Source organism: Centroberyx affinis, unplaced genomic scaffold, assembly GCF_046629955.1.
Source record: "Centroberyx affinis isolate AG114_WGS23_722 - 3 ecotype Tasmania unplaced genomic scaffold, CSIRO-AGI_Caff_v1 ptg001928l_1, whole genome shotgun sequence".
NCBI lineage: Eukaryota > Metazoa > Chordata > Actinopteri > Beryciformes > Berycidae > Centroberyx > Centroberyx affinis.
The window spans coordinates 248,571-263,146 of record NW_027280290.1 but is presented as its reverse complement, the minus strand read 5'-3'; the positions used below and the strand labels follow the sequence as shown (position 1 = coordinate 263,146).

Genomic DNA, 14,576 nt, shown 5'->3' with positions numbered 1-14,576 from the left:
CTTCGCATGCTCGGGCCACTGGATCAGAGGTCAGTGCAGAGGCTGCTGGGAAACCAGGTCACAGCAGATTAAAGGATCAGCCCGTAATTGATGACTTGGATTGTTGAGGTGAACCAGGGATGAGCAAGTAGTGATTGGTACCTGAGAAGGCAAACAACAAGAGAGAATTCAACATCGGCTTCTGTTTCCAAAGGTAGGCACGCATTCATTTTCATCTGTAGAGATTAGAATGGGAAATAAGAACCATGCAGAATGTAATATCATCTTTCATATCATGCAAATGTGTAATCTCGCAGCCCTACAACAGAGGATTCAGTGTCAGAGCCGAGTTTCACAGAGAAGTCAGTATCACAACGTACCAAATTCAAAGTATATTTAGACTTCACAAACATTGGTGAAGAGATCTCATGAGAACGATCGTCTTAGTCTCTTCATTCCCACTACAAAGTGGTGCTCCTGCAGAAGTATGGGTAAGCCTTCTGTAATAACACTATACAGTCTCCATCTTGTCCCAACATGGTTCTTGTTCACCTGAAAGTATCTAGTTGCTAGGCACAGCTCAATCTCTCAGCTATGGCTCCACCAATAAACCCACGGTTATATTCCTGTCTCACCTTGTTCGGCTGCAATTCTAAATCTTCCTGGCTGAGAGGACTGATAGTGTGGAGGGAAAATGTGACTTCTTAGCCTTCTTAGCCAATAATGCCTGTTAGAAGATGTTTTTGAGGTGTTCTTGGCAATCATTTGGTCTCATCTGTTCTCATAAACCTGTTCTCTAGTGTGTTCATCCCTCCTATCTTTTCCTGCATATTTGGGCTGTGCCGTTACTTGTTTGAACACCTTACCATAGCAGATGTGGAATGATAAATTGGAGTTACAGGAGGGCGGGGTATTGTAGCTGTAAACAACCTCTATTGCCAGTTGAAACCTTTTACTAAAATTAAAATTACTTGAATGTCCTTGTCAATTATTAACATGTTTGATTGATTTTTATTGACTTGAGTGAAGTTTGACAACGTTTACAACCACTATGTTTTGTCTAAACTGTCAGTCTCCTAAACTGAACTAGTTTTTTTTCACAAAATCTCCTCTCTCACTTCCCTCTTCCCCCTAATCCCATGAAGTAAAAGTATGTTGCAATTCAGCCACTATTTGTACGCTGAATGTTGTTGCAATTTTACACCCAACCCCCCGCTCTCCTGACAAACACACACACTTAAGAATCCAGAAAACAAAGTGGAAAAAAATCACTTTTTGTTTGGTGGAAACCCTCTCAATTATTTGCTTTGTTGCCACCCTCCCACTCTTTCCCACGTCACTCCCTCCCTCTCTCCCTGCTTCTCTCTCCAAGACCCTCCCTCTCTCCCTCCCTCCCTCCTCCTCCGCCGATCCCCTCATTCTTAGTGCCAGTATTTCTCCAGGCGCAGAGGCAGTCAACTTCAACTTCACAGCAGTAGCAGAGCCTATCAGGTTTCTACGGGACTAAACAGTCACACCCCTGCAGGCCTGTGTAACCTACTCTAATACTTGAGGAGACCAGCAGACAGGAGAGACTGTCCTTCGCTGTCCCGACAACCAAGGTGAGTTGTCCCTGTCCCGCTGGAGAACAGGTAAAAGCTCCTTTTTCCCATGTCCTTCTCCCTCTTCTTTTCCTCTTTATTTGGGAGTCTTTCCTTATCCTATCCTCTCTACACTGTAAACTGACTCTTATTTCTCTGTCTTCCTGTCCTCTACTGTCCCACCCACACCCATACCGAGACTAGAGGAAAAGTAGCTGAGCTGCTCAGACAGTCACAGTTTGTTTCCAGAGCTCCAGTGAGTAAATACCCTCAGGCGGCTGTGCTGTGCGCTGGGTTAAAGAGCTGACCGTGTTCTCCAGTAGCAGTGTCTTCAGAGAAAACAGCCGGCCCGTTCTCTCTTTGCTTTCAACAGCGCGAGGAAGTAGGTGCATTCAGTTTATTTGGCAGCTTAGCCTTGAAGAATTATCTGCTTATGAGAGCTGCTCTTACAAAAGGCATACAATTTGTGAGAGTGTAATGAGAGACGATTGAATTTGCTGTTCTGATAGTGTGGGGCAGTTTCATGCTGGTGTCTCTTTAGTCTGAGAGTAAGCAATTTCTCTTTTCACTGTCTGCTGTCTTGTGAGGCGAGCAAGGTTGGCTGGGTCTGGATAAACAGTGGTGATGCAGATATATGAGGCTTCAGTGTTTACACTATGAACATGGCTCTTATACCACAAGGAGACAAGGAGAGATTGCAGGCTGGCATTGTATTATATTAGTATTTCATGTCTCATCTGCTGTAAGACTTTGCCTGTAACTTAGATGCTAGATGCCAGTATGTACTGTACTACATGACTGCCTCAGGCTGATGTAGGCAGGACTGCTGTGTCAATATTTCTGGATAAGCAGAGCATGAAACACAGCGTTAAAGGGCAATGTTTTTCTCAGAAACTAAATACACACAGGCTTTAACATTTAGATATCCCCATTTACAAAATGCCACTGTTGTGTTTCTTCTGCATAACAGCGTCAGTGTTTTTTTTTTTTTCTCCCTCTGCCATTCTGTATCGAACTGTGCAACGACCTCTTTCTCTGTGACTCACTCTGTGGGTTTTTGTGGTGTTCGCATCACAGATTCTACTTCTGTATCTGGTATGAGTGTGGCGGATATGTGTCACTGTGTTCAGCCAGTCTGTTTCCCTCCTTTTGTCTCCAGACGCACCGAGACAGAGGCCGTGCCATGAGGTGATCGCTTGATAAACCTACTTTTCTCCGGCCAAGTCTTTCCCCAGCCAGTCTCACCTGTAGGCATGGGGCCATGTGAGGGTATGAGGGGATGGAGGCGGCGAGATGGCGCTGGAGCGTTCAGGGTCGGGGTAGGAGTGCTGCTCCTGGGGCTCAGCCTGGCCCAGTCCACCCCTCCCCAGGCTCCCTGTCCGGCAGGTGTGGCCCCGCAGAGTCTCACCCAGCCACAGTACCAGGACAACACAGGAGTGGATGCTGGAACGGGCTTCATGGCCGACCTGGTCCAGTCCTTCCTCCACACGGTCCAGCCTAACCCCTTCCCTAAAGGTCGGTGTCGCTGAGAGTCTCCCACTCTGTGTTACACTTTTTCTCACTCATCAACCATCTAGAGCAGCCGCTCTCAACATGGAGTCCGGGCACCACCAGGGGTCCTTGAGGGGGGTCCATGTAAATTGATGAATTGTTAAACTTCACCATTATTTCATTTACAAGAAGTTTACACAAGTAGAGAATGTAGAAGAATGACTATTTTGATCATAGTTTCACTGTTATCTTTCTACCTACAATAAAGATAGTCGTGAATTCTGGACAAAATCATTTCAAACAATCAATCACATATTCTCCAATTTGAGTCCAAGAGGCAAAATGTCATCAAATGGGGGTCTGTAGCCCTAATGTGTACAGAAATTTGGTCCTTGATATGAAGAATGTTGGGAATCACAGATCTAGAGTCCCTACTGGCAGGTTTAGATGGACAGTACACTCTTTTTTGCTGCTGGGCAGGCAGGTGTACAACCATAATGTAAATCACATAGAAATACTGTGGCTTTCACGCCCTGTGCTGGGAAAAAACTCCATACAAGGGTAAAGGTGAGACCTTAGTGACACACTCCTTCTCTATACACATCATACCCATAGAAAACGATGACCAGTTTGGCTAATCAGTAAGTGGGAAGGGGGAAGGGGAATGCTTGCATTTGCTCAGTCAATCTTTAACCCCTCAGGTGATGTTTTTGGCCTAGTGTTTCCTTCAGTAGGGAATGAGTCAGGCTCATGTTACACATATAGTCCCTCATATAAAAGGGAACAAAGCAGCACTGTGATGTTCCTATGACGTGTTCTAATTGCCCTTTAATCTTGGCTTTTATTTTGTTTTGTAAATGACTCTAAAGTGCTTCTGTATTTTGCCAGGTGCTTCCTGGTTGGTATTGATTTCATTCAGCAAACATCACACACACACACGCACACGCACACACACACACACACATACACACACACACTGCCTAACAACCTTTGCCCAGTTGAAACTCATTTTAGATTCATTGATAATCATTTGTTGGCTACAGTCAATTGAATGATGGCTATTGTGAAGTGGTTTCTCATAAAGAGCTATTATGGCAATAAATTATTGATCAGTGGAATTTTTATACAGTTCATCACCTTCTTCATTAACTATTCTGTGTCAAACAGGGAACTTCACTGCCTACACTCATCCTTTTAAGGCGTCCTCCACATTATCATAAGCTTTGCTCACAACATGTCAGCCAGGGCTACACAGAGCAGACATTTACTCCCTTTCTCTCTCTCTCTCTCTCTCTCTCTCTCTAATTCCCTCCCTCCCTCACTGGCTTGATGCCCTAGTGTCTGGGCTAAGAGGAGGATTGCAATTCTGCTCACCAGCCTGAGAGCTCGCCAGTTGGACCTTACCAGCTGGTGAACCAGTTTCCCAGTGCTATGAACTTTTTAATGATTTTGTTCATAAATCTAAAACAACTTTGAAAAAATAAATTTAATCAATGAATGGATTTGTTAACAACTGTGAACACACACATACACACACACTCAAACACAATTTGATTCTATGTTTTGTTCTCACACTCAAGCAGCTCATTGCTTATGTTCACTCACCTAACATTAGTTCACACCTTGTGGTAATTTATACAGACCACAAACCCAGAGCTTAATAATAATAGTAATGCATTTTATTTATAACATATTTAAAAGCAAATTTGTGTTGGAGCAATTTAAAGAGGGCAAACACACAGCACCAAAGAAAATGAAATGCAAAGCATTTTGCCAAATGCAAAGCTGTTTGCCAAATTTTTCCCAGGCTACAATCTGCTGTGAGTCAGACAGATGGTGAGGAGTAGACAAAAAAAACGAGAACCTTCACTTCTCCATCTTAACAAACACCTGAACAATACCTCGTCTCAGTTTCCTTCCACATTCAGCAGCTGTGTTTTGAGAACAATGGCCGTAACAAAAGGTTTCAGCGAGACAATAAACTACAGGCATCATATTCTTTGTAAAAAGCTCTCTGAAATAGGCTGGGAGAGTATTCAGCATGGACAAAATATGAGACTCTTCACCCTAAAAAGTGTGTCTCTGTGTCTTCTGATTTCATACAAAAGCATGAGCGCATCTTGAGCCACAACAAAGTGTCAAACTTTTCTCTCTGTCGCTTCCCTCTAGATCTGATCCTGAAATTCGCAAAGGATTTTGACCAAGTGCAGTCGGATCCAGACGTCATCAAAGAAGTGAGTGCAAATGAGTGTGGTATGTGCTAGGATGTGATCAACTTCTAGACGTGTGAACTTTGCTTTTAGAAAGCCACAGACGTGCCCTCCTGAGAACCCCTATAGCTGGTAACCTGAGAACCATTAATGTAAAGCTTCCTTGTGTGTGCGTGTGTTTCCCAGTCTACTGAAGTTACTAAGGCTCTTTCATTCATTCCAACTGTGGATTCAGTGTACCAGAGTGAAGTGAAACTATAGTGCACCGATGGCTCACTGTGTCTGACGTCACAAAAGACCACAAAGAGCGGCCTCTGTTACGCATCTTGGCCTTGAAATTGATATTTTTGTGCCATTTTACTAGTGACTCTGAAATAACAAGCGTCATTTGTCTGTGTGTGTTCAGGTCCTGCACTATCAGATCGGTTTCTTGGTGTGTGCAGCCATAGGCGTCCTGTACATCGTTCTGATGCCCATAGTTGGTTTCTTCTTGGCGTGCTGTCGCTGCTGTGGCAACTGTGGTGGGAAGATGTACCAGGAGCAGACATCTGGCATCCACTGCTGCAGAAGAGCTCTCTACTGGAGCGCATTCATCACCACACTCATAATACTGTGAGTCTGTGTGTGCTCATGTGTCTCCCGGAACAGTGTATAATTACGTGTTGCTTGAAATAAGCATAGAAAAAAGCACAATATGTGTGCCTGACTGCGTGTGAGTCTCTCCTTTGGATATGCAACGATATGTTTTCTGACAGAAAATTAAGTGTGCGTGTGTGTACATGTTTACAGTGCAGGAAACATCTGTATGTTCAGAAGTAACGAGGCCCTCAGAGTGAGTGTGGACCAGAGTGCAGTGGAGCTCAACAATACTTTAGACAATCTTCAAACCTACCTCGCTGCTGTGCCTCAGGTAAGAGAAGCCACCTCAAAACCAATTTAAGTGAGTTGAGTGATGATGGGATTACATGGTCACAGGTCGGCGACCTCATTGTGGCAGCATTTATCGATACCAGTTGACTGATTGCTACTTTTTTTGTTTTCTGAAACTGTTAACCTGCTTAAACTGTTAACATAAATAACCTTGTTAGTGTCCATTCAGGATTAGTCACAGAAAGCACTCAATCTACCATCAATCTACTGTGAGTCGGCAGCTTTTGTGTGTGTTGCAAACAGACCCTCCCTTCTCCCACAATTCTCCATTCACCCCGCTGATTAAGCACTAGCCCTGCTCCCTGCAGTGTCAATACATTTATCTCACAATACAAGAGAGTGAGAAAGGGTTGGAGGGAAAAACAGAGAGGGTCGTGTTCTGTTTGTTTTTTTCATTTGCCAAGCTGCCATGTACGATTAGATTAAGTAATTCGCCCTTGACATTTGTTGTATATCTTATTTCAAAGCGTATCTCACGTGCATGCTTTCAAATTGTGTTTTTTCCCCTGCCTATCTCCAGCAATTTGACCGTGTGGTGAATGAGAGCTACAAGACCACACATGAGGTTAGCCAAAACCTAAATGGTGAGTGTTGGTAACTAAATGTTGTTCATCCTGCGCTAATGCTTTTCATTCTAAATGTATTTCCTGTTTTCTGGGCATACTTAACCCTCTCATATCTCTTTGTCTGTCTGTGTGTGTGTGTGTGTGTGTGTGTGTGTGTGTGTGTGTGTGTCAGCCATTGGCCCTCAGCTGGGTGCAGAGATCCAGAAAGGCTTTAAAGGAACCCTGGATCCAGCCCTGAGCTCAGTTAGAGTTATGGACCAAGGTACAGTACATATGGAAATGCATGTGTGCATATATGGAAGGAGATCAGTATCAATAATCACACAGGCTAGATTCATGTTCATGTGTGTGCTGCGCAGTGTATGCGTGCGATGTATCTCAATTCTCACACATGGGTCCTTAAAAAAATCTGATAACGTCTTGAAATAAATGATAAAAATTCACAAGGCCTTGAAAAGTATTAAAATGCCCTAAACACAGTTATTAGAGGTCTTAATTTTTTCAGCATGCATTGACAGGTTCCTTAGCACTGCATGTCCAATCTTAGATTAATATAAAACAGTGGTATAATATGCAAAACACACATCTGCTTTACTTAATGAATTCATGTTTCTTGTAACAATTATTTTCCTGTTGTCCTTTTTCTTATGCTGCCCATTTATAGTTTCACAACTTTCATTAGCTAGGCTCAATCAGAAATAGGTTGGTTTTGCCAACTTTAGTTTAGTTTTTAAATTGGTCTTAAATTCAATTCCAGGTAGCATTAAAAAGGTCTTAAAAGTCTTACATTTTGCTCTCTGAAACGTGCAGATTCCCTGCCTGATGTTTATGTGTTTTTGTGTGTATGAGCAGAGACCACCAGCACCAATGATCTCCTGAGAGAGTTGAACTCGTCTCTGGTCTGGCTGCAGTCCAGCGTGAACCTCCTCCAGGCCAATGTCAGCGCCGTTAAAAACCGCATCAACCAAACCATCCACAAGCCCAGCTGCACTGGCTGTATGGCCCTCCAGCCAGACCTACAGAAACTAACAGTGGATATCTCAGTCACTGTAAGTACTGATTAGTCAGGTGACATAGAGTCTTTGTGTGTATATAGGATGGAATATTCCTGTTTGCTTCTTGAACTGATTAGTTGATCAATTGAATGGTTGAATGACAAAGGCAGGGAGTTGGCTCTAAACATCCACTCTTGTGAAACTCCAGTGATGTTTGCAGAAGAGTCAGGTTTGATTGCGTAGCTTAACTCCCACTCTTGCAGGCCTACAGACTGAGAATCAGCCGTCTGTCACTGGGTGTGAACAAAAAAATTACCAACAAGCAACAGGAAACATCAGTTTAGCAATCACGTTGCATTTGGGGCAGACTGAGACACGTGGCAATAGCTCACCAGTAATTCGCTTTGTCAAGAACAGCTGATACGTCCTCCTCCTCCTCCGCTTCTCTCTTCTTCCTACACTCTCACTGTGACACATACTGATACTGACTCCTCTATTCTCCTCTACTCTCCTCTTATAGTAGTTTTTGGTTTCAATGTCAGCCCATTCTATTGTGGCCTGTTGGCTCTTTCATAAAGGATCTTACAATGAAAACCTAAGTATAATGTGCTCGCTTTGCTGATGTCTGCTGCCCTCTTCTGTTAGTTTGCTATTACAACATTCACATTTGATAACTGCTCACAAGGCCTGTTTCTGTGTGTGTGTGTGTGTGTGTGTGTGTGATTGGACGGGCTTGTCTGTGGGTGTCTCTCCATAGATCCCCAGTCTGGGTGAGTTCCAGTCAGCAGTGGACGAAGTCATCAAAGCTGATCTCAAATCCCAAATCAAGGAGGTCAGTGGTTTCTCTTGAGCAAAAAGATGAAAGTAACAGGATCGAACTTCACCGTACAATGCCTGCCCTGTTATGGAACATATTGGTACAAATGTATAGACAGAGGGGAAGAAGCGTGGAGGATTTGTAACCAAAGATAATGTAATATACTCTGGAAGTGGATTCGCAATCAATTGAAGCTGTGTTATGTGTGTAAACAAACATTATTTTCTGGTTGCTTTTTGACAGACTGTGGTATGGAGCGTCATAGAAAGACAGAATTCAACTCTGTGTACACGGACACTTGAATGAATGGAGACAAATGTGTTTATAAGCCTATGGCATTATGCGATCTGCTTGTCTTTATTTCAGGTGGAGGATTATTTCAACAGCATCCCCCAGAGGGTCACCAATGACACCAAGGATGTAGTTCAGAGTGAGTGAGCTTTTGTATATGTCTCTTGATAAACAGATTTTGATGAAGAAGTCTATGCTTCTGTGCACACATATTAAAAACGTGTGTGTGTGTGTGTGTGTGTTTGTGTTTTAGGTACGAAGCAGCAGCTGGAGGAGATACAAGCACAGATCTCCCAGTTGACCAAAGACATCCCTCTATCTGCTCTGACCAACGTGTCAGACACACTGGGTCAGCTGCAGGCAGAAATCAGCAGCGTCACTCCAGAGGTGGAGAGAGCAGAACATATAAGGTAACGAGCCTGGACACACACACACACACACACACACACACACATACACATACACACACATACAGGGCTGATGGGAGAAAAAGGCACATACGCTGTAGTGATGCAGTGAGATCACCACATCATTAGTGTGTGTATAAAGTGTGTATGTGTGCACACTTCTCCAGATGGGCGGTGTGTGTGACCCTGTGCTGCGTGGTCCTACTGGTGGTGGTGTGTAACGTCCTGGGTCTCCTCCTGGGCCCTCTGGGACTGACGCCTAAAGCTGACCCCACAGAGCGCTCCTGCACCGCAGACTGTGGAGGCACCTTCCTCATAATGTGAGTACTCACACACACACACACACACACATACACTCAGTTGTTTACAGGAACAATCCACTGAAGCCAAAAATGTATCTGAACGTCAATGTGAACGGTTTTAAAATGTATTTACTTAACTTTCAGTACTTCTCCTGAACGGTAGTGTAGCCTACTTGTACCTGTATCTCCATTTTATTGCTTTCTTGTGTTTTGGCACACACTTTTATTTAAAGTTCCATCTGTTTTTAATTGTATCTCTGTTTGTTTGTTTGTTTGTTTATTTTTAGTTGTACCTGTTTATCTCTTGTATTACCTTTTATTCCTATTTTTTATTAAAAAAAATTCGGCACACACTTTTATGTAAAGTTCGATCTGTTTTTAATTGTATCCCTGTTTGTTTGTGTGTTTTTCGTTGTACCTGTCTACCTCATATATTACCTTTTATGCCTATTTTCTATTATTGCTGCTTTTGCGTTTAATTGTATGTAAAGCACTTTGTAAACATTGTTTTTAGAAAAGTGCTATACAAATAAAGTTATTATTATTATTATTATAAAACCCCATTTGATTTACCCAATCCAGTTCAGCTGTGATTTTCAATCTGTTTCATAATTTGAGCTCTTGTTTGACCTCTGACCTGGATGTGGTTGCAGGGGTGCAGGCTTCAGCTTCCTGATCTCCTGGCTGTTTATGTTGGTGGTGCTGCTGCTGTTCCTGCTGGGCGGGAACGTTTATACACTGGTCTGTCAGCCCTGGGACAACGGAGAGCTGCTAAAGGTAGACACACACACACACACACACACACACACACACACACACAGGCACGTACACACAAATAAAGTACATAAACACTCTACAAATGCTGTGTTAATATTCTGTGTTTTCTCCACAGTTCATTGATACTCCAGGCCTAATTCCACAGTTTGAGTTAGGCCCAATGCTGGGACTGAAATCCAACCTCACTCTCACTAATATTTACAGGTATGTAACCCCAAATCCCCACCTCTTACACAGTCACACACAGAAATGCATACACATGCATGCATATACACACAGAACTGTCTACAATTAGTCTTTAGTCTGTTTAATCTTTGTCCACTCCCGGCACCTAATGCAGACCTGACTGTCCTAGAAGGGGGGTCCCTCTGTCATTTTCTTTCCTAATGAGGTTTTTGTGGAAATTTTTCCCTGTTCTCATTAAGGGTCTAAGGTTGTTGCTTTTTGTTTGTCATTTATTGTAAAATGTGGCCGTGTGAACCCCTTTGTAACTGTGATATATACAAATAAATTTGACTTGATTGAATGTCCTGTCTGTCTGTCCGTCTGTCTACAGTGATTGTGAGAAAAACATGCCTCTGTGGTCGACACTCCACCTGTACGAGCTCGTAGACCTTGAAGACCTGCTCAATGTGTCTAAAGTAAGTTTCCTTGTACTGTTTTTTTCCATCGGCCGTTACTTAGAGGCATACTTCACACAATAACTTTCCGTTTATTTAAAAAGAAAGATTAACTTTCTAGTGTACGTCATGCATTGCCTGTGCCGAAGCATCATTTGTAATCTCTGTCTCTCTGTCTCTGTCTCTCTCTCTCTCACACACACACACACACACACACACACACACACACAGTACACAGAGGAGATCCAGCAGCACTTTGAGAATACAAACATCACCCTGTCCACCATCACTTTTCTGAGCCCCGAAGTTCAACAGCTGCTCAGCAGCTTCTCTGCCGAAGCTAAAGACGTTGACTTCACTACTGTCACACAGCAGGTAGCCACTACACTGTATATGGGCTTACTATGTGTAATTCTATTATCATTACTTGTGTATATATGTAACATATAGTTTTGATCCAGTGTGTCCTGTTTGTCTTCCTCAGATCAACAACATTTCCAGCATTAATCTCAATACAACGGCAGATAAACTTGATGAGCTCGCCAACGTTCAAGTGAGTCAAGAGAAATTAACATTACACATCTCCTGCACATATTTTATGTTTGTTCGGATACATTTAACCTTAAAATGCCATGCTTTTCTGTACTAAAAACAACATACAAGCACTTACTTTGTCGCATGATTCCTAAGTCATTACAAATATCTTCTGATGCCCATGTCCTATTGACTAACCAGTTACTTGCTCACTTCTAGACAAACAGTGAAATTCAGACAGAGCTGAGAGGTGAGGCCATGGAGCTGAGGCAGATTCAGATCAACATAGACACAACCATCATCCCACAGCTGGTGAGTCCTGCTGCTATAGTCTGTCCTGCCTACACTGGCCATCCATCTGAATGTACAGACATTTAAACATACACTCCTGTGCTAATTTTCCCTCCCAGGAGAAGCTCAACTCAACTATAGAGAGTCTTCGATCCATTGCGGGAAAAATCAATGTGAGTACACCGACTACTACCTGGAACGGCAAGAACAGAGAGCACACACACTCCTCTCTCTCTTTTTTCTTTCTCTCCCTCATCCCTGGCTCATTTCTCTCCTTTCCGTCTATTCCAGGGAACAGTGGGGGAGGTGTTGAGCAAAGCGGGAGCAGCACAAGACTTCCTGAACACAAACACAACACAGATCGTCAAGACTGTGAGTAGAGCCACGAGTCACATGAGTTACACGAAACTGTGCTCCAGTTGATCCTTCATGCCTCTGGTCGGTCAGTCATTTAGCCAGGGGGCGAGGGGGGCGAGGGGGGGTAAAGTGGTTCAGTTAGTACGGGTGTATTGGTGGTTTGAACACCGTGCTTGTTTGTTTAATATCCACGTGAGTTATTTATACATAGTTTCTTGAATTGTAAGTAATTACTAGTCTCTTTGAACTGAAGTTTCCAGATACATTGCAGTGTCCCATTTTTGCGCCAGATGACTGTTTAGGTCTATTTTCCAGCGCTTATCACAACGCTATTGCAATTATTCACGGGTCAGCTCCAGGGGATTTACCCAGAATTCCACTTGATGAAATGGCTGGGAGTTCCACTGATCCTCATGACTTCCCACTGTAAAGTAGGTAGAAAATGTGTGGAATTTACTCTCTCTCTCTCTCTCTCTCTCTCTCTCTCCCCCTCTCTTTCTCTTTCTCTTGCTCTGTCCATCATAGGAAAGCAGAGAGTTTTTGGACTGTCAGATAGCGTACTTCATTGCATATGCTGACTGGGCCAACATCACGGTAAACTTCATTGCGCTGTGACATATTGTGTATGCAATTGTCAAAATATGTGTCCAATGAGTGTGTGTGTGTGTGCGTGTGTGTGTGTGCACATGAATTAACTGCCCTGTGGTTGATGTGTACACGCTCTCTCCTGTAGATCACGCAGCAGCTCGGCCGCTGTGGGCCCGTGGCGGGAGCCGTGGACTCGGCAGAGATCATCATCTGCTCACACATGGTGGAGTCTCTGGTGAGAAGCAGATATTGTTACCTCCACCTCCTGCTACACATCTATATCCCTCATTGATTTGTTTTTAGCAAATCAATGAAGTCCACAGACTAATCATATAAAAAACAAACTAACCTGCCCACTATCTCGTCTGTCAAATTTGATCAAATCATTCACTGTTGGTATTCCTTATCAGTTCAAATACCTTATAATATGGCCAGTTTAACTGCCTTTTGTTCATAGTATCATTTTGCCGTTGTATTCATCCATCTTCTGTCTCTCTAGAATGCCTTCTGGTTCAGTCTGGGCTGGTGTATGATCTTCTTCATCCCCAGCATCATCTTTTCTATCAAACTGGCCAAATATTACAGGAGAATGGAGCAATCTGATGTCTTTGAGTGAGTAGCGCACACACACACAATGTTCAGACATGCATGTATATCCATTTACACACATGTTGTGAAGAAGAGTCACATGTTTGATTCATTTGACTCTGTGTCCCTCTCTGACCGCTCGTTACGTCTCTGTTCCCAGGAACCACATCATGATGAACCACATCCCGCGGGCCCAGATGAGAGCCTACTGAGAGGAGAGAAGACTGAGTATGTGCGGTACAGCTTTAAGACTACAGACATGACGGTGTCATCACTTAACAAAATGAAAACAAATGGTCCATGACTGCTGAGTGAGACTGAAACTGGGGGACCTCAAACCCCCCCAAAAAAAAAAATGCTACCAGGTTGACACACATCTAGCCCACTGCCTATTCCAGTTCTCACCTGAAGGTGGAGAAACAAGGCAAATTACCAACAAGGAGAAACAAGAAACAAGGCCAACTACCGCACTATACACGCATTACACACACACACACACACACACACAAAATCTCTGAATTTATCTCAGGGGTGTCGCAGGGCATAAGGGAATCTACAGGGATTTGTCTCATCATTTCAAATAAACATTTGATATATATGTTTTTCATTTATTGTATTTCATAAATATTTTGTATCTGTGTAATGAATTGAGCCATTATTGGGCTCTGAAAACAAGGTGTAGTTTATATTTCATACTGTTAAGATGCTTTTTGTGGAATGGTTCTGATCTCACTGATACACACTGCCACAGCCTCACAGTCTACAGTCTTGTTGGTGTTCAGTACTCCATAAACGTAGGAACGCGTAATTGTGCCAACAGGCATTTGCAATGTGCCAGCCTCTGTCCATTCATGACTGTGGTTTAATCCCGGGGCTGTGCCAATGGGAAACACATTTAAACGACTCTCTTAATTATACTTGGCACTTGTACTGGAAATTCATGCACCCTATTTCTATATAAATCAAACAATTCATGAAATGAATAGCTGGGGTCGCTATATCACTGCATACTGTTTGCATAATGTACAATGCAGCTATAAAATGTTCTTTTTGTCAACATTTTGTTTCCAAAGATATTTTTGTAATAATTAGTGATCTTGACTGAAGTGATTAATGATTCTGTGATGATTCAATTTTGTACTTGACATAAAGAGTAGTTTGTGTTTATGTTTGTGTTACAGCACTTTATATGGTCTTTTTGCCCACTGTGATTAAATGTTGTGAACATTTCTGCCAGCTGTTGTGAAAACTAC

At 43.0% G+C, this 14,576-nt stretch overlaps 1 protein-coding gene across 2 annotated transcripts; it reads left to right on the top strand.

The window, feature by feature from the left end:
* Positions 1-1,432: 1,432 nt before the first annotated feature.
* On the top strand, positions 1,433-14,576 carry prom2 (prominin 2). Of its 2 annotated transcripts, none has more exons than XM_071530449.1 (24): positions 1,433-1,580; positions 2,719-3,074; positions 5,220-5,284; positions 5,667-5,872; positions 6,050-6,170; positions 6,711-6,774; positions 6,929-7,018; positions 7,609-7,805; positions 8,509-8,583; positions 8,935-8,998; positions 9,113-9,269; positions 9,434-9,586; positions 10,222-10,345; positions 10,461-10,549; positions 10,902-10,986; positions 11,197-11,340; positions 11,450-11,518; positions 11,719-11,811; positions 11,910-11,963; positions 12,082-12,162; positions 12,673-12,741; positions 12,881-12,970; positions 13,235-13,347; positions 13,484-14,576. In XM_071530449.1, exons 2-24 carry the CDS (start codon positions 2,813-2,815, stop codon positions 13,533-13,535), a joined length of 2,517 nt encoding a protein of 838 aa, XP_071386550.1. In that variant the 5' UTR covers positions 1,433-1,580; positions 2,719-2,812; the 3' UTR covers positions 13,536-14,576. The 2 variants fall into 2 exon arrangements, with proteins under 2 accessions (XP_071386550.1, XP_071386551.1); XM_071530450.1 differs by lacking the exon at positions 1,433-1,580 and adding an exon at positions 1,816-1,941.